Source organism: Euprymna scolopes, chromosome 14 (assembly GCF_053919585.1).
Source record: "Euprymna scolopes isolate OS-2025 chromosome 14, ASM5391958v1, whole genome shotgun sequence".
NCBI lineage: Eukaryota > Metazoa > Mollusca > Cephalopoda > Sepiida > Sepiolidae > Euprymna > Euprymna scolopes.
Genome location: NC_136495.1, coordinates 76,748,104 through 76,772,335, shown reverse-complemented (window position 1 = coordinate 76,772,335; position 24,232 = coordinate 76,748,104). Strand labels below are relative to the sequence as shown.

Sequence of the window (24,232 nt, the reverse complement as noted above, 5' to 3'; positions counted from 1 at the left end):
CACTCATCTAGCTGCAACCACTATCAATAATTTTTCCGACTTATCTGTGCCTAAATCTAAACACAAATTCCATGAACAAAGTTTCTTTCCTAGAACTGCTTGCCTGTGGAACTCTGTTCCATCAGCCTGCTTTCCAGCTCATTACAACATGGTCATCTTCATATCCAATGTGAACAAATTCCTATTGTGCCGTCTCCTTAAATAATCAAGTTAAACCCAATTGCTATTCCTAACGATTACTATGCTGTTGTCCTGATGACTACTGTACACTCCTTAACTCTTATCCTCGAGTAGCCTCTGGACCTTGATAAGTTGAGACTCCCTAATAAAAAAAAAAAAAAATGTATTATCAATTTGATCAAAAAAATCTTTCTATTGTATCTTGCAAATACTCTTTTTTTGTTTTTTCTCACATAAACTTTTTGAATGTATTTATTCAAAATTTTTTTTATTCCGTTTCATTTTATTTTGGACTTTTTTTTTTCAGTTTTGTTTCAACTTGATCGCATCACGAAAACTCAGTTTCAAAGATTTTTGGAATGCTGCCGTCACAAGTACTTACGATCAAAGATTGAACCAGGTTGGTAAATCACTACTTCAATCTACCATTTAGGATTTTACCAAAAGAATATAAAAAGGCCAATTTTATACAAAATCTATTTTTGGTTATAGTCAGCTAACATACTTCCAAACTTCTGGCATAGCTGCTACCAGAAGCGGTGACAAAACAAATCAGTTCCTTCACTTTTATTGTTCTTCAGTATTTCTATTGTGAAACAATTTATTTAAATAAAATATAAGAAAATGATATTATTGAAAAATATACAATAAAAATGAACAATATTATACAGATAAAAATAACGCAATTAGTCTTTATTTGCACTTTTAATAATAAAATTAAAAAATAAGTTTGTATTTAATTTGAAATTTTATAAGAAATATGTTTGATATTTTTAAAAAAAGTTTGTTTTTTTAAATTTTAAAAATAAGTTTTTTATTTGAATATAAATATATTTATGAAAGTATAAAAATGAAATTATTGAAATCAAAATGAAAAAATTGCAAGTATCATAAAAAAGTATTCAATACATAATATTCCCAGAATAATGTTAAAAGATTTTAAAGTGTTTTCAATAATACTTTAAAAAAATTAAAACTAAATAAAAATAAAAAAAACTAACATCAATAATTCTTGATTAAAATAAGACCGATAGAACTTTTCAATGATTATTAATCAGAAAAACATTAAAAAAAAAAATACATGCATAGGGAAGATATAGGCATGAGAGAAAAAGGAACTGATTTTCCTTATCACTGCTTCTTTTTTAATCAACTGTGACTGATTGATTTTTAAAATTCTTTATTTTGAAGTTAATTTCTCCGTCTATTATTTTAGGAACTGCAGTTGGCGCCGTCTGTGCTCAGAGCATCGGTGAACCAGGAACCCAAATGACATTAAAAACATTTCATTTTGCTGGAGTTGCATCAATGAGTATCCTTTTTGCCTTGTTTAATGCAACAAAAAATCTTTATATATAAAAACAGCACTTGCAAACTCTTACTGGGAGCTCCAAGAAAGTGGGCGCTTGCTATTGTATGGCAAGCTAGTATGTGTAGGAATATAGATGACCTGTGTAGATTATGTTTCAATGAGAAACTAGCTATCCTAAATTTTAAAGAACCCAAAAATTTATTAAACTACAAAATCAAAAGAGCAAATGTCTACAAATACAAAATAAATTTTACTTTAGGATACATGTATAAAAAAAATGTAAATCTATTTATATATATAATAACAATAATGATAATAATTAATAGGAAAATGAAAAACAAACTAATATATACAAAAACATATCTAAACACACCCAGATTAAAACAAGGTCATCTTGTAATAAACAAATTTTTCTTTTTCTTTTTTGAGATTGTCAAATTGTTCAGTTTAGTCTGAGAATCCTGCTGGTCATAAGGTGGATGAAATAAATTATTAAATTTAACTTGTATGGTGATTTGAGATTTCCCTTTCAACTTTGTATCTGCTTGTCTATTAGCAGGTCACCCAGCATTGCCCAGTCATAAAATGTGCTTAAATATGATATTTTAATTTATGCAGATTTCATATTTATTATTATAGATTCAATTCTCTTGATTATTACATTGTACCCAATATAGTGGTTTCAAAAGTTTTGAAATAAATGTGACTGGAGTCTCTAGCGTTGTTCATTACAGTCTAATGTAGGTTCACATGCATATAAAAACTTAAAAATAATGTTGTTAAAAGTATGAATGTATATTTGCATATGTGTAGAAATAACACATTTAGTCAATTGATGCCTGCCATGTTCGAATTAAAAAAAAAAAAAATAAAATAATATTTGACCTCTAATTTTTTACTGGCTAAAAACCAAATTGAATTTGTTCCACAGATTCAAATTCCCTATATCTCAAGTTTCAAGTCTGTAGATCAGAAATTTATAAAGTAGTTAAGTAAACATAAAGTCACTTATATAAATAAAATTGGAAATCCCATACAATATTCAGCAACATTGCAGTTTTATGTTATGAGTAGGGCTATGACAGCAGCATATTCTTTTCATTGTTTTGACTCTCAAGTGTGTATCCATTGATACATGCTTTTATATAGTGATGTGGTTCTTGATTGATTAACTGTGTCGGATATATACTCGAGAGTCAAAAAAAATGAAAAGAATATTCTGTTGTCATAGCCCTAGTTATGAGTAAAAATAGCAGTATTATTCTGTCATTTGAATGACTATTGATGGTGAGAGGGAAAATCACACATAAAAGCTGTTCAGCCATATATCTGAAGAAAGATGGGAGTACACTGACATATGATTGTGTGGTTGATAGTATGCTAGGTTACAGAATTCTAGAATTGGTTAGACACAAGCGTGTGGTGGGAGAAACAAGGTGAGCACAGATTTGTGCACTAACGCATTCGTATAATTACTCTTCTCCTCATATCTAGGATTGAACCTTCAAAGTGTAAATGATACTAAGATTGCAAATTGCTTAAGTCATGACTGTTGGAACGAGAGAATGCTATCATCCGTGGATTAAATAAAGGGTTCTGTTTAAAATTTTGTGCAGATTCCAGAGTTTGACACAAATATTTTTGATTTTGATGAAATACACTCGAAGAAGGTTATATTAATCCTCCTCTCAAAAATTCAGAAACAAAATTGAATTTGTTTAAAATTTTGTTTCCGTTGTATTTTTAGTCATTTTTGCCTGCTTCATGGTTTTGTTCCTTAACTGACAAGACATTACTCTCGGTGTGCCGCGTATTAAAGAAATTATCAATGCCACCAAGAATATCAGTACACCAATCATATCTGCCCAGTTGGAAGTTGTCGATGATCCAGAAATTGCAAGAAGAGTCAAAGGGCGAATTGAAAAAACACTTCTCGGTGAGGTAAGTGCATTATGTATTAGTGCATGTATATATACATATATATGTTGCAATTATGAAGAGAAGGTATATATATATATATATATATATACTGCAATTATGAAGGGAAGGTATATATATATATATATATACTGCAATTATGAAGGGAAGGTATATATATATATATATATTGCAATTATGAAAGGGAGACATATATATATGTTCAGAATGTGAGAAATTATATAATTATTTCCACAGTAAAACAAAGTCGCAGCTCACTGACTGATGAGCCTAAATGAGGGCAAAATTAAAGTTTTGGACTTCCGGTTTGTTGGCTGTCATGGCTCTTGTGAGTTGCGATGTTGTTTGGCTGTGGAAATAATTATATATAAATATATATAATATAAAGACTGAACTTTTGCTAAAGCAACATCACCTGATGTCTCTAGTTAGTTATAACTAGTTGACTGAAACATACTCATGAATGTGTACAGATATTTAAATGTTTGTGTAAAAATAAATATAAAGTATATCTTGCTCTACCTTGGTATTGAGCACTCTTGTATAAACTTCGTTAAATTCATTGGATGTTTTACCTGTGAATTACATTAACATGAAATAAATAAATATTGCAATTATGAAGGGAAGATTTGTTTTGATATCCATGATTAAAAGTATGAAAAAAAATATGGGACGTCAAGACAGTTTTGCCCTCATTTTAGAACTGGATCAAAGGATTATTTATTTGCAAAAGTAATAGAAACCCACAAGAGAAATATATGTAATAAGGTGGTGTTATAATATATCAACAGGAGAGAAAAAAAATGGGAAACACTATATATCTAAAATAAAGCTATGTGTGATCCATGTACAATGATAGTCTCATAGATGCTAATCATGTTCAAACCTTAGAGACATTCCTTTTGTTTATAAAGAGACAGTCTCTTTAAATAAATGTGAATGGTCTCAAGACTTTCAGATGAAATTACAAATGAGCATGATTCAAAATGGTAAATGAGTTAATGCTGAATATATCTATATCTATAATATAAATCTGTCTGTTTAAATGTATGTATGGTTGTATGTATGTCTGCATAAAACTTTTAACAGACTAGTATCGGTTTAAACCTCAAATTTTCAGACAACAAATATCGAAAATTTGACCCAAAACATTAATTCCTTTACCCTCAATGGGGCAGTTTCCTACAAATATTTTCAAAAGTCATCCACTCTTTTCGATTGACTAGCCTTAATTTTGATGTTCATCACTTCCGTTTTTGAGATGGACGCAACAGCAAAGACATCGTTTTTTTTTTTTTTTCATGTTCTTTTCCTCCTTCGCGATACAGGTTTGAGCCTGCTTGCCTACTACCATTTTTATTTTTTTTGCTCATCACACACCTCCAAACACCCGGGCAATGCCGGGCACGTATATATATATATATATATATTGTTTTAACAAAAACCAAGACTTCAAAGAATGGGTTGATAGTTACAAATAGTGCATTTCATCGTTAGTTACAATTGTTTCAAGACTATTCGGACAAATCCAAACATTATGTTGTTTGAAAATTTTCTCAAGAACAACCTTTCTTCAGACTTATTGAATAAAAAAACACTTTAACAATAAAACATTATGGAAAAACTTTCCCTTATAAGGAAAAGAAAACAAGCGAAAATATTTTACCTCTATCGCATCCTTGCAAAGTATTTTTTAATGGAGATATGAAAATAGGTAAATATATAAATCTGATTTTTGTTAAAGCAATATATGAATCCTCAATTATGAAATATGATAATTTTGTAGCTTACAGTTTAATTCCTCTCTTGGCTTAAAATTTATTGGTATATGAACGATTATTGAATTATATATGTAGAAGTGTAAGCCATTTTGAGTTTCAGATGGTTCGCTGTTACACACAAGTCCTGGTAGGTGACTTGTTTGTAGTAGACAGTTCCACAGAACAAAATATTCTTACCGTGTCGAAACCCGGGAAAGAACATGTGAAATTGCTCCAGAAAAGGTTTAATATTTATGAAGCAATTCTGATTTCTGATTGGTTTGTAGCAGAACGTGAATTAATTTGATTCGTCAGTTCTTAGCAGCATCGTTTATAAATAGAATCGTCCGACTGTGTGGGATCATACCCCATTACAGACTAAAATATTGCAACAATATAAACCTAGTAAAATTCGGAATACTACAAATAAGACTATATATATATATATATATATGGCCGAGTGAGTGACATTCCAATTTTATTCTGCCTGAATGAATCTGAGGGTATTGCAAATTGCATTGTTATAATGCCTGAACTTATACATTTATAACCTGAGAGTTTCATCTCTCTTTTCTAGATATTGATGTTGTGAGACTAAAAAAGTATCCACTGTTATGGACGTATGTCAGAAGCAGAGATGTGTAATTGAATTCCTAGCGAAAGTGCATTGAGAACAGTGATAACTATGTAGAAAAATAAATTATGGAGTACAAAAGGTTTCACGTTTCAATGGTATCACTTGTGTCTTTGTAGTGCTTCAACTTTTTGAGTTACACAAAAAAATAGGAAACTTTACTTTTGGAACAACCCTCGTATGGCAAAGCATGCTCCCGACGCTCATGCACTGAGAAAAATGCATTAAGAATGGTGGTGACTATGTAGAAAAGTTGATTGTCAAGCACAAAATGTTGCTCATTTTAATGGTACCACTCCCATCTTCAAAGCTCTTCAACTTTTTGAGTTAACAAAAAAATAGGAAACTTTACTTTTAGAACTTCTCTTGTATGTATGTATGTTTGTATATTGTGCCACCAAAAAGAAAATTCGCACTTGTAATTCTTTTCAGAAACCGCTGAATTGAATGCAACTGTTTAAACAACCTATACCTCATTTAATTCACCTTTTATTCCTCTATAATTTTACCTGTTCATATTAGACATTTAATTGAAGTATCCTCGTGTCCATGTTAATTTAAAAATTATTCCTCACACTAGGTTCACAAGTATAAAAACGTAAAATAAAACAAAAACTTTGACACATTCTGCAAATATCAGTTGCACTCTGGGAATGTGTGTGACGCCATTAATCCTCTACACGCTAAGGTCCACATCTACATCTATGGTCGAGGTTGTGTTTGTTAAATGTCAGCTCATCTCAAACTAAAACTCTTGATTTGATCCAAGCCATGACCTGCCTTCACTGTGCCAAACTCGCAACTCAACTCTGTCGATAATCGTCGCAACCCCAAGACAGTCTGTAAACTGTCCTTCACTGTTGCAAGCTGTCACAAAACTCATTGGTTCAACGTTGCTTAAATACAGTAGTTGTATCTCTCACTTAATTGTAGTAGTACTTCTCAAGGTCGCATCTCTAGGTAAAATAAGATCTATAGTTTGCTGACAAATTAATTAAAAAAAAAAGAATTTTAACCATAAAAACTTTTATACAAAATGATTGAAATTGCCATGAATTTATCCCAAAAGTGTTGATATGCCAAAAAAATGAAAAAAATAACCATTTTATCTTTTCAATTTTTTGTAAAGGTTTCAGAATATGTGGAAGAAATTTATTTGCCAGATGATTGCTTTTTACTTGTGAAATTGGATCTTGACCGAATCAAATTACTTAAGGTAAAAAATGATTTTTCTTTCCATGTTTTGATTAAAATAAAAATCGAATGATGAAATTCTGACAAACAAATAGTTTTGCTTATCCATTCATGTTTCGTTCAGACAGAATTATCGATATAAGAGAAAGGAACAAATTTTTCTGAATTACAAAACATTGACTATAAAACACCAATGTTGCTATTTTTTTTTTTTTTTTTTTTGATTTTTGGAATCTGCTGAGACCAGACTTCATATTTTGCAGATTTATTCTTTTTGTGGACTTAGCCTCATCTTCATAATTGTTGTTTCGACATGTTTCGACCAACTTATTCTCTAGCTTTCTTCAGGTGATTAACCACGATGGGATAGGAATGCCAAGTCTTGTAATTGTATCCCCAGGAATTTCTGCCTTCCATAGTTGTTGTCTCACCATGTTTGGCCAACTAATCCTCTGGCCTTTTTTTTTTTTTTTTTTTTTTTTTTTTTTTTTTTTACACAGTGATCACCACTTATCAAGGCCCGGAAGCCACTCAGGGATAAGGGTTATTGCAAGTACATTACGTTAGTGTGGAGATTTGATGGAGTGTTTACTTAAGGGGGCGGTTCATTAGGAATTTGTTAACATTAGACTTGAAGACATCCAAGTTGTAGTCCGGAGGGAAGCAGGCAGACGGAACAGAGTTCCACAGGCGTGCAGTTCTAAGAAAGAAGCTTTGTTCATGGAATCCGCGTTTTGATTTAGGCACAGATATAGAGTGGGGGAAATTTTTCACAGTGGATTCAGCTAGACGGGTGTTTTTCGTGAAAGATTGGCGAGGGGGGACCAGGGATTGGAGTTCAGACGAGCACCTGCCATGAAAATAACGATAAAACAAGGATAGGCTCGCAACGTCTCTTCTGTGAGAGAGGGGTTGCAGGGTAGAGAAAAGGGCATCCCCCACTAAGCCACGAAGTCTATTTTGTACTCTGTCAAGGCATGATAGGCTGTTTTTGGCAGCTCCTGCCCAGATATGGCAACAGTATTCCATCCTTGGACGTACTTGGCTTTTATATAGATAGAGAATTGCATCAGTAGTGAGATATCTTCTGGAGCGGTAGAAGGATCCCACCATCTTTCCAGCGACCTTGGCAATAGACTTGATGTACGTGTTCCATTTCAGATCAGGAGTAAAGGTCAAACCCAGAAGCTTGTCAAAACACGGGGCCTCACCCAGACGAGAGCCATCCATCACAATTGATGCCAGATGGGGATCAGAGCGTTGATGATGTAAGGATAGGAGTTTGGTTTTGGATGCATTAAAGGTAACTAGCCACATCTTCCCCCACTGAACCACGCGCTCGAGATCAGAGGAGAGAGAATCAGAGAGAACTTTGTCATTTACAGCCTTTGATGTGTTGCTGTAGATGGTCGTGTCATCAGCATAGATGTCAACGAATGATTTAAGTATGTGTTTAGGGAGGTCATTGATGTAGATCAGGAAGAGAGTTGGGCCCAGACCAGGCCTGCTTGGATAGGATTGAAACTGTTATCTTCACACAATGCTCACCTGGTACTCTAGAGACTCAATGCCTTTATCCATTGCGCCATGGGCCCTGAAGGAAACAACAACTTTGTAGATGAGGATGTACAGATGTTGCATTCACTTTTATTTTCTAATTCTTCAAGATAAATTAAGCACCAAATGTTTGAGCCATGAAATTTTTTTTAGAAAACTGAACCACTTTTGAAAATATTTTTCAATGTAAGTTTAAAATTCTGCCTCATTTTGATTTTTTTTCCATTAATCTTTCTTGCACATCCCTCTTCAAAAAAATACTGTATTGGTAAACTAAAGTTTTCATTGAGTTTTTATTGCATCTTCAAAAAAATACTGTATTGGTAAACTAAAGTTTTCATTGAGTTTTTATTGCATCTTAAAAAAATCCATTGTTTTTCAGTTGGAAGTGAATGTTGACAGCATTGTCGATTCCATTTGTACTTCAAAACTACGAATCAAACGAACCGTGAGTATAAAAGCTGAAAAAAATGTTAATTCCTATCTTTTAATTTAAACTCATTCAAATCCATTATATATATTCTTTTCAATTTAAGTCAACAAAAATACCATAAGTTGCTACAATAAATTTATTGTTTCAGTCTTAAGACATCATTAGGCGACAATAAATCTCTGGTTTTACTTGAGGCCAATCATATAATGAAAAAAAAAACATTCATTAAATGACTGGCCCTGAGGAAAACAAATTCATTGTTCATTGTCGGCTAAAACAGAAAATTTACTGTAGCGACTTACAGTGATTTTTGTTTACCTAAATTTAATAAAATGATATCTTGCTCTTTTCATCGAACACTATTAACAACTTTGTTAAAATTCAATAGTTTTTACTTTTGGATATCGTTAACCTGGAATATATATATATATATATCTTAGTGATGGGACGATTCCAATATTTTCCCCTGATTCTGATACAATTACCCATTCCAATTCTTTATAAATCTCTAACTATTTAACTATAAAGTTATTTTTACTCTGATTACCTTAAAAACACATGTTAAATGTGCGTATATTTTCTCAAATGTGAAAACAAACTTGTGAGGAAGGTGATCTGTAGATTTTAGTTTTATTGGTAGTTTGAAATCCAAAAAATATTTATTTTCTTATTACTACCAACAGTGAAAAATTTTGTTTTAAATAAAATCAAAAAAAGAATAATTTAAAAAATCGTTTTTGGCATTGGAAAATCTGCATAAATTTTTCTGATACCGATTCTGACTAATCATCCCAACAGTAGTGTGTGTATATATATATATATATATATTTTATATTGCTCTCCTTTAGCTCATCTCATCATTGCGCGTCTAATTCAGCATAATAAACTTATCAAACAGATGGTTGACATTCAAGAAGAGAATTATTTTTTTTATTTTTTTTTAATATAAATTTTAGATTCCAAATTTACCTCAAAGATAATTACATCAACACAGTCATTGCAGAAATGATTGTTGCAATAGAAACTGTTCGGTGTTGGTTTAATACTTTTGGCAATAGTATTTATATAGAACTAATACACCATAACAAGAGGAAAGCCACAACACTTTCAAGATGAATTATCAGAAGCAGCAACCAAATGTAAAAACAAGCTTCGGGGGGTGGGGGGGGATCTATAGATTTTAGCTTTATTGCTAGTTTAAAATCAATAACTATTAAATGTGCATATATTTTCTCAAACGTTTTTACTTAAAATGAATTTTTTTTTTAGAAATCATACAGAATAGAACTTTTCTTTCTTTTTTTTTGTATTTTAAGAAAAACAAATCACAGATATCAGAATAACAGAAATGAAGTAAATAAAAATCATAACAAAATGTATGCATTCAATTTTTTCTGCATGGAGAAATTCTATGACACATCTTTGCTTGTGATGCACATCCATGGGAGGGGGTGTTTCCTTTAGAGTCTCATATACTCAGTATCTGCAACAGAGAGATGAAACTTTCAGGTCATGAATTCATAAGTTCAGTCATCATAATGGTGAAATCCACTCTGATCCATTCTGATGAATGGTCAATTTGAGAACTTGCTTAAAATTTTTGTTTTTCACACTAAAACCATCATCATCTGAAAGCAAATGGTAAAAAAAACTGAGAAAATTGGTCCAGCATGAAATTGTGGCGTCTTGCAGTCAGTTCATATTCATGGACCTCTCACGCTATTATCTCAGCTTTGACAGCTGGTTTTTTTTATAAGCCCCCCCCCTCTCATATTTAAGCTTTACATTTGCAATGTTTACTGCATTTATGTATAATATAAATCTTTGGTTATATAAAGTTTATGTTTATGTATTTGTATATACGAGGGCCATTCCAAAAGTAGGGTCACCTATTTTTCAACTACAAAAATAAAGTGTTAAAGAGCTACAAAGACTGGAGTGCTACCATTACAATGACCAACCTTTTGTGGTTCAGAATTTATTTTTCAACAGTGACGACCATCAATCAATAATTAATAATCAATCAATAATTTCCCCCCACTATCCAACAACCAGAAGGTTGCATACATAGCAACTGAGAAGGCGGAACTGCTTGCCTGAACATTTGCCTCCAACTTTACGTTAGAGCCAACACTTTCCCAAATTTCCCTATGCAGACTGAAGCCACACTAAATGATGTGAAAATCAAGAATTCTGGTGAAAGGATTTACCCTCTCAATTATCGCCCTATAAGTTTCCTCCCCCTCTTTGCTAAAATCTTTCAGACCTTAATTAATCAAGCACTAGTCCACCACGTTGCAAAAGCAAAACTTCTCTCTGACAAACACTATGGATTTAAGCAGTGTCATTTTAACAGTCATCTCTGAATGCATGTACCATGCACTGGATAAGGCGGGTGAAGCCAGGGCTGTAATCCTTGATATATCGAAGGCCTTTGATAACGTCTGGCACGAAGGGCTACTAATGAAAATTATATTGTACAGTATAACTGGACATATACTAAATATAATTAGATCCTTCTTAGACAATAGGACCATTCAGGTTGTCATTAATCGACATACATCCAAGCAGCATAACATTAATGTGGGCATGCCTCAGGGATTGATCCTTGGACCACTATTATTCTTGATATTCATTAACGACCTGCCTGATAACATGTTCGAGATGGGTATATTTGTTGATGATAAAATGCTCTATAACATGCACGAGGGAAGAACGGATGTACATAAATCTAAGACAATGACAGAATGTGTCCTGATAAACTTGTTGCATTTGTGCCCCCTCGACGTACATATCCCCAACAAACCTGCTTAACAACAGAATCTTACCCCTTCACTGTTGAGGTCTCTAAATGCCAGAATGCTTTCTACTCTAATAGTTTATTCCCTCAAAAAAGCTAGACTTTGGTATTCCCTACCTGCTTCCCTGACTGTACTGATATTCAGAAGTTTAATATTCTCAACTTCTTTACTAACTCAGTGTTTGGTAGGTAAAGAGGAACTTTAATAGAATATTCGAATATCTGTGTATCTCATAGAAATCAATATCTGTGTATCTCATAGAAATCACTGGTGCTACGAGATCAGGCTTCCTGAGACGAAATGCATCGACATTGAATTTCTGTTTTTGTTTTCTATCCTCTTTTGTAAAACTTAAATGTTCTACAAAAACAAAACAGCCCCCTCCACCTCCTTACTTTGCCCTGTTGGTGGGGCTTTAGAATACACCGTCTGTACCCCCTGCAAATAGTAAAAGTCCCTCAATGGGGCCACCTGTTTGCCATGGGTGGCGATCCATGATACCTTGGAACGGAATCCTAGTGGTTGAGGGTTGCAGAGTATAGAAATGATTCCCTTCCCTTCCCAACACACCACTTTGGCCCTTACCTCGGCTAGACGGGTGGTCGGAGAGGCCCGCTCTGATCAATCGGCTGGTCGCGCCTAGCCCTAAATTAGACAAACATAACAAGAAAATATGCTCGCGCTCCCAACATTAAACAATAAACTGATTTAGTAAGCGGTGGCTGAAGGGTCAATCAACTTGCTGAGTACGAACGAAACATGGCTGAAAAACCAACATCCCTTCCAAAAATAAGGCTCTTGGAGGGGATGAAGGAAACACAGGTGCTGGAATCCAACAGTAAGAAGAGTATACTTCTGCTGTATCCCTGTTGTGTTGGGGCGAATGGGTTTTCCCCCCAACACTTCCCACATAGGGCTCCGAGGCGGGTGAGGAGCAGCAGAAGTGAAAAATAACCAAAAATAGAAATAGAAAAAAAAGAAAAAGCCTCCCAAAAGATATCATGTGGAAATATCGGATATTTCCAGCTCAGAGGAAGAAGAACTAGAAAATCCAAACTTTCCAAGATTTATTATCCTGGAAGCTGAAGATGACAGCCCCCTGACAAGACTGTCCCCATTTTTGATACAGAAAGAAATCACTGCAAGAATATCACCCAAAGCAATTAAGAATTTAAGAAATGGAACAATTCTAGTAGAAGTGAATAAAAAAAGATGCCAGTATCCTTCTAAAAATGGAAAAATTCCATAATAAAAAGATCAAAGCATGTCCCCACGGTAAAATGAATTGATCAAAGGGTGTTATAAGAAGCAAAGAACTATCATACTGTTCAATTGACAAAATAAAAACTGAACTAAAATCTCAAGGACTAACAGACATAAAAAGATTATCCATTAAAAAAAATGGAAACTCAGTTTTATCTAACACCTATATAATAACGTTTAACACACCAACGGCCTCAAAAGAAATAAAAATTGGTTATGCAATTGTAAAAGTTGAACTATTTATACCAAACCCCCTTAGATGTCAAAAATGCCAAAAATTCAGACATCATGAGGATGTATGCTACAATCAACCTGTATGTGGCAAATGTAACCAAAGAAACCCAGACCACAATTCAAACGAGTGCAAATGTGCAAACTGGAGAAGACCACCCAGCCTATGCAAGGAGCTGTGACATATGGAAAAAAAAGAAATTGTAACAGAAAAACAAAATATATCATTCCCCGAAGCAAGGAAAATTGTAGACAGATATATGATTGAGAAAAGTTATGCACAAATTACCAAAAAGGAAATTACAGAAAAAAAATATAAATACAATATACTTGTTGAAAAATTAAGAAAACTCTGACCAAACAACTGGGAAAAATTCATAACTGAAATAAAACCAATAATTAGATACCACAAAAACGAACACATACCCTGAAATAAACTAAAAACAAAGAAAAGAAAAACCAATTAAAAAAAAAACCCAAATCAAATAGAAATAGAATCTGCACAAATCCCTAACACATCCAGAATCAAAGAATTACCAATACAAGAAAGAATTAACAAAAAAGAGAACAAAACAAAGCAAGAACTAAAACCCTCTTACAGAACATCACGATCACGAACAAAAACAAATAAAAGCCCTAGCTCACGATCCAAAGATAAAGACAAACAAAAAAACACTATGCCTCCAGGACTTGAAAGCCAGGAAGTCATGGAGATCGAGGAATCCAACAGCCCAAAACAAGAGAAAGAAAATATAAACCATGGCTAACAAAATCCTACAGTGGAACATAAGAGGATTAAAAATTAATATCAAAGAAATACAAATACTCATCAAATCCCTATGTCCTGCAATAATTTGCCTACAGGAAACGCACTTAAAAGGAAATGACAAAATCAACATAAAACATTACTCAATATGTAACCACATAAACAAATTATCATGCAAAGCCACTGGTGAATCATCAATACTGATAAACGAAAACATTCCACACAGCAAAGTAAACCTAAAAACAAATATGCAAGCTATTGTAATAACTGCAACACTACACAAAACAGTAACCCGGTGTTCACTCTATATACCACCAAATGAAGCAATAAATGAAACAGAATTAAACAATATAATCAAACAACTACCTAAACCATTTTTACTGCTGGGAGACTTCAATAGTCACAATGCATGGTGGGACAGTAAAAAAAAAACAACAAAAGAGGCCAAATCATAGAAAAAAATAATTAACCAAAACAAGCTATGTCTACTAAATAAGAGAATACATACATACACCCGGTAACAGGAACCCTATCCGCAATAGATATGACCCTATGTGACTCAACTATATACATGGATTATAGCTGGAGAACCCATAAGGATACATGCGGAAGTGACCACTTCCCAATTATATTAGAAAACGAAAACCCTAAATTAGAAGACAAAACACCTCGCTGGAATCAAAAGCAAATTGGGAAAAATTCCAAAACGCATGTCAACACAGATTAACACCCGGAGCGAACCCTAACTTAGAACACATGACATATTTCCGCAATACCTTATTTCAGCAATACCTTATTTCCGCAATACTTTATTCACAATAGCTGAGGAGAACATACCAAAAAGCTCCACTTCTACAAAATATAACAAACCCTGGTTCAATAAAGAATGCAAAGAAGCCATAAGAACCAGACGTGCAAACTTAAAATTCAAAAATAGTCCAACGAAAGAAAATTTGGACATATATAAAAACAGCAAGGCAAAAGCACAAAAAACTATCAAAAAATCAAAACAGAACACGTGGAAAGACTATGTAACAAAAATTAATCAAAACACAAAACCAAAAAAAGTATGGGAGATGGTCAGAAAAATAGCAGGAAAAATACAAAGAATCCTACTAAACACCTTATATGCGACAATATGAAGATTACCAACAAACAAAATATCACAAATAAATTAGCAAAACAATTCTCAGTGAATTCATCATCAAAAAAACAAAATAAAAAATTCCAAGCTATAAAAAAAAAAATGAAGAAAAAAATAAAAGTAAGCTTCAAATCAAAAAGTGAAGAAAATCACAATCAATTACTCAATAGTGCAGAACTAGAGGAGGCAATAAACAAATCTCATGATACAGCGGTCGGCCCTGATGAGATCCATTACCAATTTCTTAAAAAAAACTACCAAAACCATTACTGGACTACTTGCTACAAATTTACAATGAAATATGGATAAATAAAAGCATCCCAAAAAACTGGAAGCAGGCAATAGTAATCCCAATACCCAACCAAAAAAAGATCATACAAACCCAACAGTCTACCAACCCATTGCACTCACTAGTTGTTTGTGCAAAACATTCGAGAGAATGATTAATGAAAGACTAAATTGGTACTTGGAAAGCAAAAATCTGATTACAGAAAGTCAGTCGGGTTTCAGGAAAAATAGAAGCCCCACCGACCACCTAATAAAACTGGAAACACGCATAAGAGAAGCATTTGCAAAAAAGGAACATCTAATAGCAATTTTTTTTGACATGCAAAAGATGTATGACACTGCTTGGAAATATGGAATCCAAAAAGACCTGTATGAACTAGGACTTAGAGGCAGAATGCCAGAAATTATCAGAAACTTCTTAACAAAAATAGAATCTTCCAAGTACAGATGGACAACACTTTTTTAGTCCAAAAAGATCAAGAAATGGGTGTCCCCCACGGCAGTATCCTATCTGTCACCCTATTCAACATTAAAATAAACAATATCATAAAAACATAGACCCAGGAATTGAAACACCCTATATGTGGACGACCTACTTATATACTACCAATCTAAATATATACAAACAGCTGAATGCAAATTCCAACTCTGCCTGAATAAAATAAACAAATGGGCTATAGAAAACGGATTTACATTCTCAGAGGAAAAAACTAAATGCATCCATTTCTGCAAACTATGAAAATTCCACCACGACCCCAACCTGAAACTGGATGACAAGAACATTCCACTCACCGACCAACATAAATATTTAGGTATTATATTCAATTTATGTCACGTTATTGAAGCTATACCAAATTTTAATTAGATCTAAAATGCATTACGGATGCTTCACATATAGAGCAGCAAGGAAGTCCTACATAAAAGAACTAAATACAATTCATCATCAAGGATTAAGATTGGCCTTGGAAGCATTTAGAACCTCTCCAGTAGAAAGCCTCTATAGAGAGGCTCATGAGCCTCCACTGATACTAAGACGACAGAAGTTAGCGCTACAGTATTGCTTAAAGCTAGCATCATGTCCATCGAATCCTGCATACCAATGTATCCGCCATCCACAATACACACACTTCTTCAACAGGAAAGAAAATATCATCAAACCCTTTAGCCTCCGTATAAAAAAACCGTCTCACAGAAGCCCAAATAGACATAACAAAAATACATAAATATATCAAATCAAAAACTCCACCCTGGATGATCAAACAACCACACATAATATTAAAATTAAATAAATATCCCAAAACGAAAACCCACCCATCAGTCTTCCATGAAGAACTACTTAATATCCAAAATACATATAAAGAATACGCACGAATCTACACTGACGGATCAAAAGATGGAGACAAAGTAGGATGTGCAGCCATCCACAAAAATTAAAACTAAAGGAAAGACTCCCAAACGAATCTTCAATTTTCAGCACAGAAGCAACATCCATAGATTTGGCACTAAATATAATAACCAACGATGACCATCAAAAATATAATAACCAACGATGACCATCAAAAATATAATAACCAACGATGACCATCAAAAATATAATAACCAACGATGACCATCAAAAATATCTTGTACTTACAGACTCACTTTCGATACTCATATCACTAAAAGAAAAAAAATGATAAATCCACTCATTACAAAGCTGCCAAACAAAATAAATGCAATAACCAAGGAAAAAAACATCTTTTGCTGGATACCAAGCCATATCGGCATCTATATGAATGAACTAGCAAATAAGGCAGGAAAGGAAACTCTGCAACAAAACCACACAAGTGGAAAAATCCCCTATACAGACCTAAAGACTAAAATAAACACATATTTGAAGAGAAAATGGCAAGAAAACTGAAGCTCATGTACAGAAAATAAATTATTCCAAATAACACCAAATATTGGAATGAGACACAAAAAAGTTAACAAGAAAAGAAGAGGTAGTAGTGACCAGACTGCGAATAGGTCACACTCATGTCACCCACTCACATCTACTAAAAGGGGAGGAGACACCTATCTGTATAACGTTTCAAGAACCCTACACAGTACACCATATACTGACGAACTGCATTGACCTTGAACAAACCCGAACAAAGTATTACCAAGAAAACAATCTAAAAATGTATTAAACAAGATCAATCCCCAAAAAATTATCAATTTTCTGAAAGAGATCAAAATATGCACTAAAATATAAGGAAAGATCCCCCTCCCCCTAAAAAAAAAACATTAAGAAGAATAAACCAATATATAACACATCATAACTAATGTTTCGGCATTAAATGACCCCAAAGTGGTTGATATGCCGTAAAACAAAACAAAGGAATCAAGTGCTAGCCCTAGGAAAGGGGCCACTTGATTGCTGAGAACTTTGACTTGAGAAAAAACGAAACAATAGTTTCATACAAAAACAGGGTAGAAGACCTTTTGTGAAAATCCAGATATTTCTGATTTTTTGTGAAACTTTAACAATGGGTAATAGACATAAATTAATAAATATTCAGACATAAGGTTTAGTATAATTGTATCTTGATTTAAGGAATAATAAAACTGGTGCAAAACTTTGTGCTTATCGGATTTTACCTGTCATGGGTCGAGTATTCTAATAAATGTGTACTAGCAGGACCTGTGGAAATTTCACAGCAAACTTTTTCATATGTAATCTATTGATGTTGCCATTCTGTGGATATTCAGCATATATGGAGATGCCCTAATATTATTGTAGCTCTTTTGTCAAAACTATAAAAGTATTTATCTAAGCTAACATGGACGCCCATAAAATATGCTTCTATTTTAATTTATGCAGATTTTGTATATATTATTATAGAGTCAATTTTCTATTGATCTCTATATATTATAAAGTTATGATTTAAAAAAAAAAAAAAATATATCCATATGACTTGAGTTCCTTAAGCCATAATCGAAACCAAAACTTATGAAGAATTCTTGGTAAAATTATTTATAAGAAAATATGACTTGAGTGACATCAGCTATAATCGAACCAAAACTTATGAAGAATTCTTGGTAAAATTATTTATAAGAAAATATGACTTGAGTGACATCAGCTATAATCGAAACAAAAACCAAAACTTATGAAGAATTCTTGGTAAAATTATTTATTACAAGAAATAGGTTATAACAATTAAACGACAGTCACTCGGAAAAAAAAAGATGTAAGTGTGATACACAAAATAACACGCTATCATATTAATATATAGATTTTGCGATTCACTGTTAAGTATTTGTTTTTATTTCATCAAAGTATTTATCTAAGCTAGCAAAGTCAAAGGTAGTTGATTAAAACAAACTGAAACTGTATCACTTCATACAGAATAAAACATTCAAGATGCATCCTTTGGTCTGAATGAAAAATTAGCAATAAGATTTTAAAAAAAAAAGACACTTGGAAGATCAAATTCTAGTGTTGAAATGTCAATATGAAATAAATACATGAAACTAGTATTCTATATATGGTCATTAACGCAATGGACACAAAAGTAAAATTTTAAAATTCAAAATCAAATGCTATTACATATTTTATTTCTTGTGCAATAAGTGGATATCTAAAAAAAACTTTTTAAAATGACAAGGGTGTGAGTTCCATTATAGAAGCATTGATTTAATTTGAATAAAATAAAATATGCATCAAGTGCGCTTGAAAGCCAAATCACAACGCAATATTATTAGGAAAATAAACAAATATTTTATTTGCTTGAAATTTATAATTTAAATATATTTAGGAGTCAATCTCCATCCTCAGTATGTTGGGGTTATTTTTTGTTTATCTTCGTTCTTGACATGTTGGAAAGTTGGAGAAAGAAAAGTCTGTTTACTATTATGTACTTACATGTCATGTTGAAATTAGTAAAAATTCCTAAAAAATGATCCGGTAGAAAATCTGTTAGAACTATTAAATTAAAAAAAAATTTTTTTTTACAAAAAAAACAAAACCTATGCATTCTTGATCCGACATTTTCTAATTTGAAATGGCAGAATTTAACTGAAACAAGGGAGATAAGTTAGTTTGTCATACGGAATAGAAGAAACTTTTTAAGAAAAATTTTAAAGAAAACAAATTACACATATTAAAATAATAGCAATTTATTTAAATAACGAAAATGAAATAAAAACATGTAACGAAACATATTCGTTGTTCAAGAATTAAAATTATTTGATTGAATTCCAATAAAACTATATTATTTGATTAATTTTATTTTTTTCTACTCAGTCATTTTTTCAAAAGTTTTGAAAGTTTTATATACATCATACTAGTGTTTTTACTTAAAATGAATCGCTTTTATTTTATTTCTTTTTTAGAAATCCACTTATAATGCACAAGCAGCCATATTTATAATTGTTATTCTCATTTTATTAAACTTTTTTTGTATTTGTGTACATTGCTGATCTTTTAGACCAACATATTTCAGGTGAAAACATTATGTACTTATAAATCATGTAGAAAATAGTATAAACATTTTTAAATTACAAGAAGAAAAATTGATCAAGTAAATGTGCTTGATGTATTTAAAAAAAAAAAAAATCATGCACAATTATTTTCAGTTTCTAATTTCTGGCAATTTAAATCAAGGGAGATAAATCAGTTTGTCATACTTAAATTGGTCACACATTAAAACATAAAATAAAACTTGATAATTCAATAAATTTTACTTGTAATTATTTTTATTATTAGATTATTTTTTAAGAATTTTTCAAATTTATGCTAATTTTGACATGACACATGTGTAATGTTTTCACCTGAAATGTGTTGATTTAAAATACCATCAATCTACACAAGCACCTTCTGTTTGTTTTTGTTTATTTTATTCGGCAAATTATTATTTCTCTTGATATTTCAGCAAATTCAAACACACAGTGCGTCAGTGATTACAATTTCCCCACAAGAAACGGCCAAAAGTTCCATGTATTATGTCATGCAGATGTTAAAGAAAGAAATTCCCGATATCATGATCAAGGTAGGAATCTTCAACTAAAACAATCTTGGAGATGTTTCTTCTTTTGTTAGCATCTTTACAAAGTCATCATTCACCCGTGCATGGAGTACTGTTGCCACATCTGGACAGATGCATCCACCACTAGTCTTTCATACTTACAAAAAAGAGTCTCAAATCTAATAGGTCCCGCATTATCGACCAAGCTCCAACCTCTCACATCGCTGCAATGTTGCATCCTTGTCTTTGTTTTACTTTAATTGAATGTGCTCTGATGAACTCCTAGCACTTGTGCCTCCTCAACATACATACTCCCGAGAGAGGTAGGTTCCGAAATGGTGCATATTCTCTCTTAATTACCCGACATTATCTGGAGACCAGAATGCAATACTCCACAAGTTAAAACCGCTAATAAACTTGATTACACACACACACACACACATATATATATATATATATATATATATATATATATATATAAATGCAAGCTGTTGTTTCCAAACAATGTCCTGTTGATCGCTTGCTTCATTGTGAGTTTTTGCCACGGTTTCATTCTTCTCTCGACTAACTCGAGAAGCAGCAAAACCCCACCCCTTCACTGTTGAGGCCCCTAAATGCTGGAAAGATTTCTACTCTAATAGTTTCTTCCCTTGGGATGCTAAATTTTAGAATTCCTTTCCTGTTTCTTGCTTTCCTGACTGTACTAATATGTAGGTTTAAATGTAATGTAAACAAATATCTCGCTGTTCAACTTGTTCCTTGTTAAACACGATCCCGAATAGTAGTCCCTTGTGTTCCAAGTGGCAATATGTCTAGTTTGAGTGAAAACAAAATCTGGTGATATCTTATATTATAGGAAATCTTTTAGAATTTGACTAAAATTTCTTTTTCTTTTATTTTCTGTCAGGGGATTCCTTCAGTAACTCGAGCTGTTATTCACCACGAGGAAAAGAAGGCAAATACTTACAAATTGTTAGTTGAAGGAGACAATCTAAGAGCTGTCATGGCTACCCCAGGTAAAGTAACTTTGAAAAGAAATTTTTTTTTTTTTTTTTAATCTTGACTTTGTCCAATATGATTGGGATTTTTCTTAAAAAGAAAATAAAAATCCCCAAAAACAAGGTATATGTAGATCTTGCTTAAGATTAAAATTCCCTTTTGACAAGAAATTTTTTTTTCAAAAGAATGTCGAAAGGATTATATTTCTAAACTTGCAATAAGAAAAATGATTTTTACTGTTAGATATTCAGGAGTGAATGGATAAAAAAAAATCTCACACTTTTATATATAAACAAGAAACGTTAAATGCACCATATTTTTCCCCTTTAAACAAAGATTGACATTTTATTTTTCTACACGTTTTTAACGGGGAAGTCATTTTCATGTATATGAAAAATCTAAATTTTTCTATATTCTTCAACTATAAACTAACAGTCGCTCAGCCTTGTCTGGTTGGAAAATATGCTTAAATATAATATTTTAATTTATGCAGATTTCATATATATTACTATAGAGTCAATTCTTTATCAATTATTATTAACTTGTACCCAATATATAGTAGTGATTTAACAAGCAAAAAAAAATTGGACTTTAGTGCCGTCAGCTAGAACCAAAACCAAAGCTCATGAATAATTTTTTTGTAAAATTATTTATCGCAAGATTCAAGCAAGGAAACCTTAAGATATCATAAAATCATATAAAATGAACCTTTTTATTTTGTAAATAAAATTTGAACATGTTTATGTACAGTAAAGTTTCTCAACTTTGGTCATGTGTACTGGTAGAATACCCGTTCCAGAGCGGGTATAAAAAATAAATATAGCATGAGTTTTATATTTTAATGTTTTTTTTCTTTAAAGGGTCTGGTATAGTTTCAGTGTCCCCCCTCTCCAAGTTTGTAAAGTTTACAAAAAAAAAAAAAACAAACTTATTCCATAATTGATAAGTTCAATAGTTTGACTTTACCAAGCACATACTTTTTTTTTTCTTCTTCAATTTTCTTAATTTGTTCAAGCTGGGGATGGAACATCCAACCGGATGCCAGACATTCACCCATTATCTCATATATTCCAACCGAGAGATCTTTTTAAGATTCTAACTGTTCCTTCAAGTGGAACTGTTTGAATCTCTTGCACTTGGCTCACTAGGTAGTTTTTGAAATTTTTTTTCATGAGTCCATAATTACTAGAATGATAAAGATCTTCCTAAGATTCCAGTTTCTTTTCATGTCGTACATAAGACCTTGGTATTTCGTTATCTTTTCCCTCTCAACTCTATTTAAGCCAACCTCATTAGAGACACTAACTTTTACTAAGGTTGTTTCTTTCTCTTTTTTACCTTGTATCACTAGGTCAGTTTTAATACCTCGGTTTTCTAGGTACATTGCTGTATGAAATGCAGTTATAATGGATGATACATGACTCATTATGACTTGTTTTATCTGGTATATGTTGTGTATACTGATTATTTTAAAAATGTATTTAATATCACTTCCCCCCCCCCCTATTAAATATTTTGTATCTAACTTTTTTGAAATTAAAAAAATAAAGTATCCGTGTTACTGAATGGACTGCTAAGAATATATATTCCAAAATTTATAATTATCTGGTCATTAGTTTAAAAGATTACCCTGTATAGATATACATGCCTAATTTTAGAGTGTGTGTGTATATATATATATATATATATCCTGTTATATTATTAAAACAATGTGATTGCCTTTGTCTTGTCTTAATCTATGAATAAAAAAAAAAGTATATTATGTTTTTCTTTCGAAATTGCTAGGTGTTGATGGTTGTCGTACAACTTCAAACAACACCTGTGAAGTGGAGAAAACTCTTGGCATAGAAGCGGCACGAACGACAATCATAGAAGAAATTGTCTATACAATGGTCAACCACGGCATGAGTATAGATATCCGACACGTGATGTTGTTGGCAGATTTGATGACGTGTCGAGTAAGTTATTGCAAGTCTTTTGCTGTTTACTTTTGATTCTAAACACTTGTTGTATCCGAAACGGCTCTTTTAATTGTTATTTTTGAAAAATCTGGTTAGGAAATATTTTGATTAGTATAAAATAATCTGTAAAGTGTCAATTGTTTTTACATGGCTGAAGATTTGATGAGTCTTTTATATACTGCTGTGAAACTGGAATATATTCATGCAGATTTCGTATTATTATAAAGCCAATTCTATATTGAATATTATATTGTACTTAATACATAGTAGTGATTTTAAAAAAAAAAAAAAAAAAAAAAAAGACTTTGGTGCTATCAGCTAGAATCAAAACCAAAATGCCTCCTAACAATGTAACAATCGAGAGATAAGTAAGAAAGATTTAATATTAACGACTTCAAGAAATTAATTCAATTTGGGCATTTGCAGAAAGTAAAAATATGTTGGCAAGTTGAAATGAACATTTTGCATTTAACTTGCCAACCTATTTCTGTATGTGTTATTCATCCAAACAAAGATTTTACTTGTTATAAAGCATTTTTGGTATATGATTATTATTTGCTATTAATTTCAGAGTTTATCATTTAAATATTTGCAAACACATCTGTTTTCTTTATGGAAACATGCACATTTTTTTAGTTTTGCAAATGTTTTAATCTGAAACATTCAATATAGAAAAAAAACGTTTGTTTTATTAGGGAGAAGTCCTTGGCATCACTCGGTTTGGTTTGAGTAAAATGAAAGAAAGTGTCCTTATGTTGGCTTCGGTAAGTGAGGCATTTTTAT

At 32.2% G+C, this 24,232-nt stretch overlaps 1 protein-coding gene across 1 annotated transcript in view; it reads left to right on the top strand.

Annotated features, from left to right (window-relative positions):
• The window catches only part of LOC145293102 (DNA-directed RNA polymerase III subunit RPC1-like), a 106,161-nt gene that overhangs the window by 78,772 nt on the left and 3,157 nt on the right, over positions 1-24,232 (top strand). Inside the window, exons 26-34 of the mRNA XM_080139478.1 lie at positions 488-580; positions 1,397-1,492; positions 3,282-3,433; positions 6,954-7,040; positions 8,958-9,023; positions 20,397-20,513; positions 21,397-21,505; positions 23,274-23,446; positions 24,145-24,213. Coding sequence (XP_079995604.1) covers positions 488-580; positions 1,397-1,492; positions 3,282-3,433; positions 6,954-7,040; positions 8,958-9,023; positions 20,397-20,513; positions 21,397-21,505; positions 23,274-23,446; positions 24,145-24,213 — 962 coding nt within the window. The remainder of the gene's footprint in view (positions 1-487; positions 581-1,396; positions 1,493-3,281; positions 3,434-6,953; positions 7,041-8,957; positions 9,024-20,396; positions 20,514-21,396; positions 21,506-23,273; positions 23,447-24,144; positions 24,214-24,232) is intronic.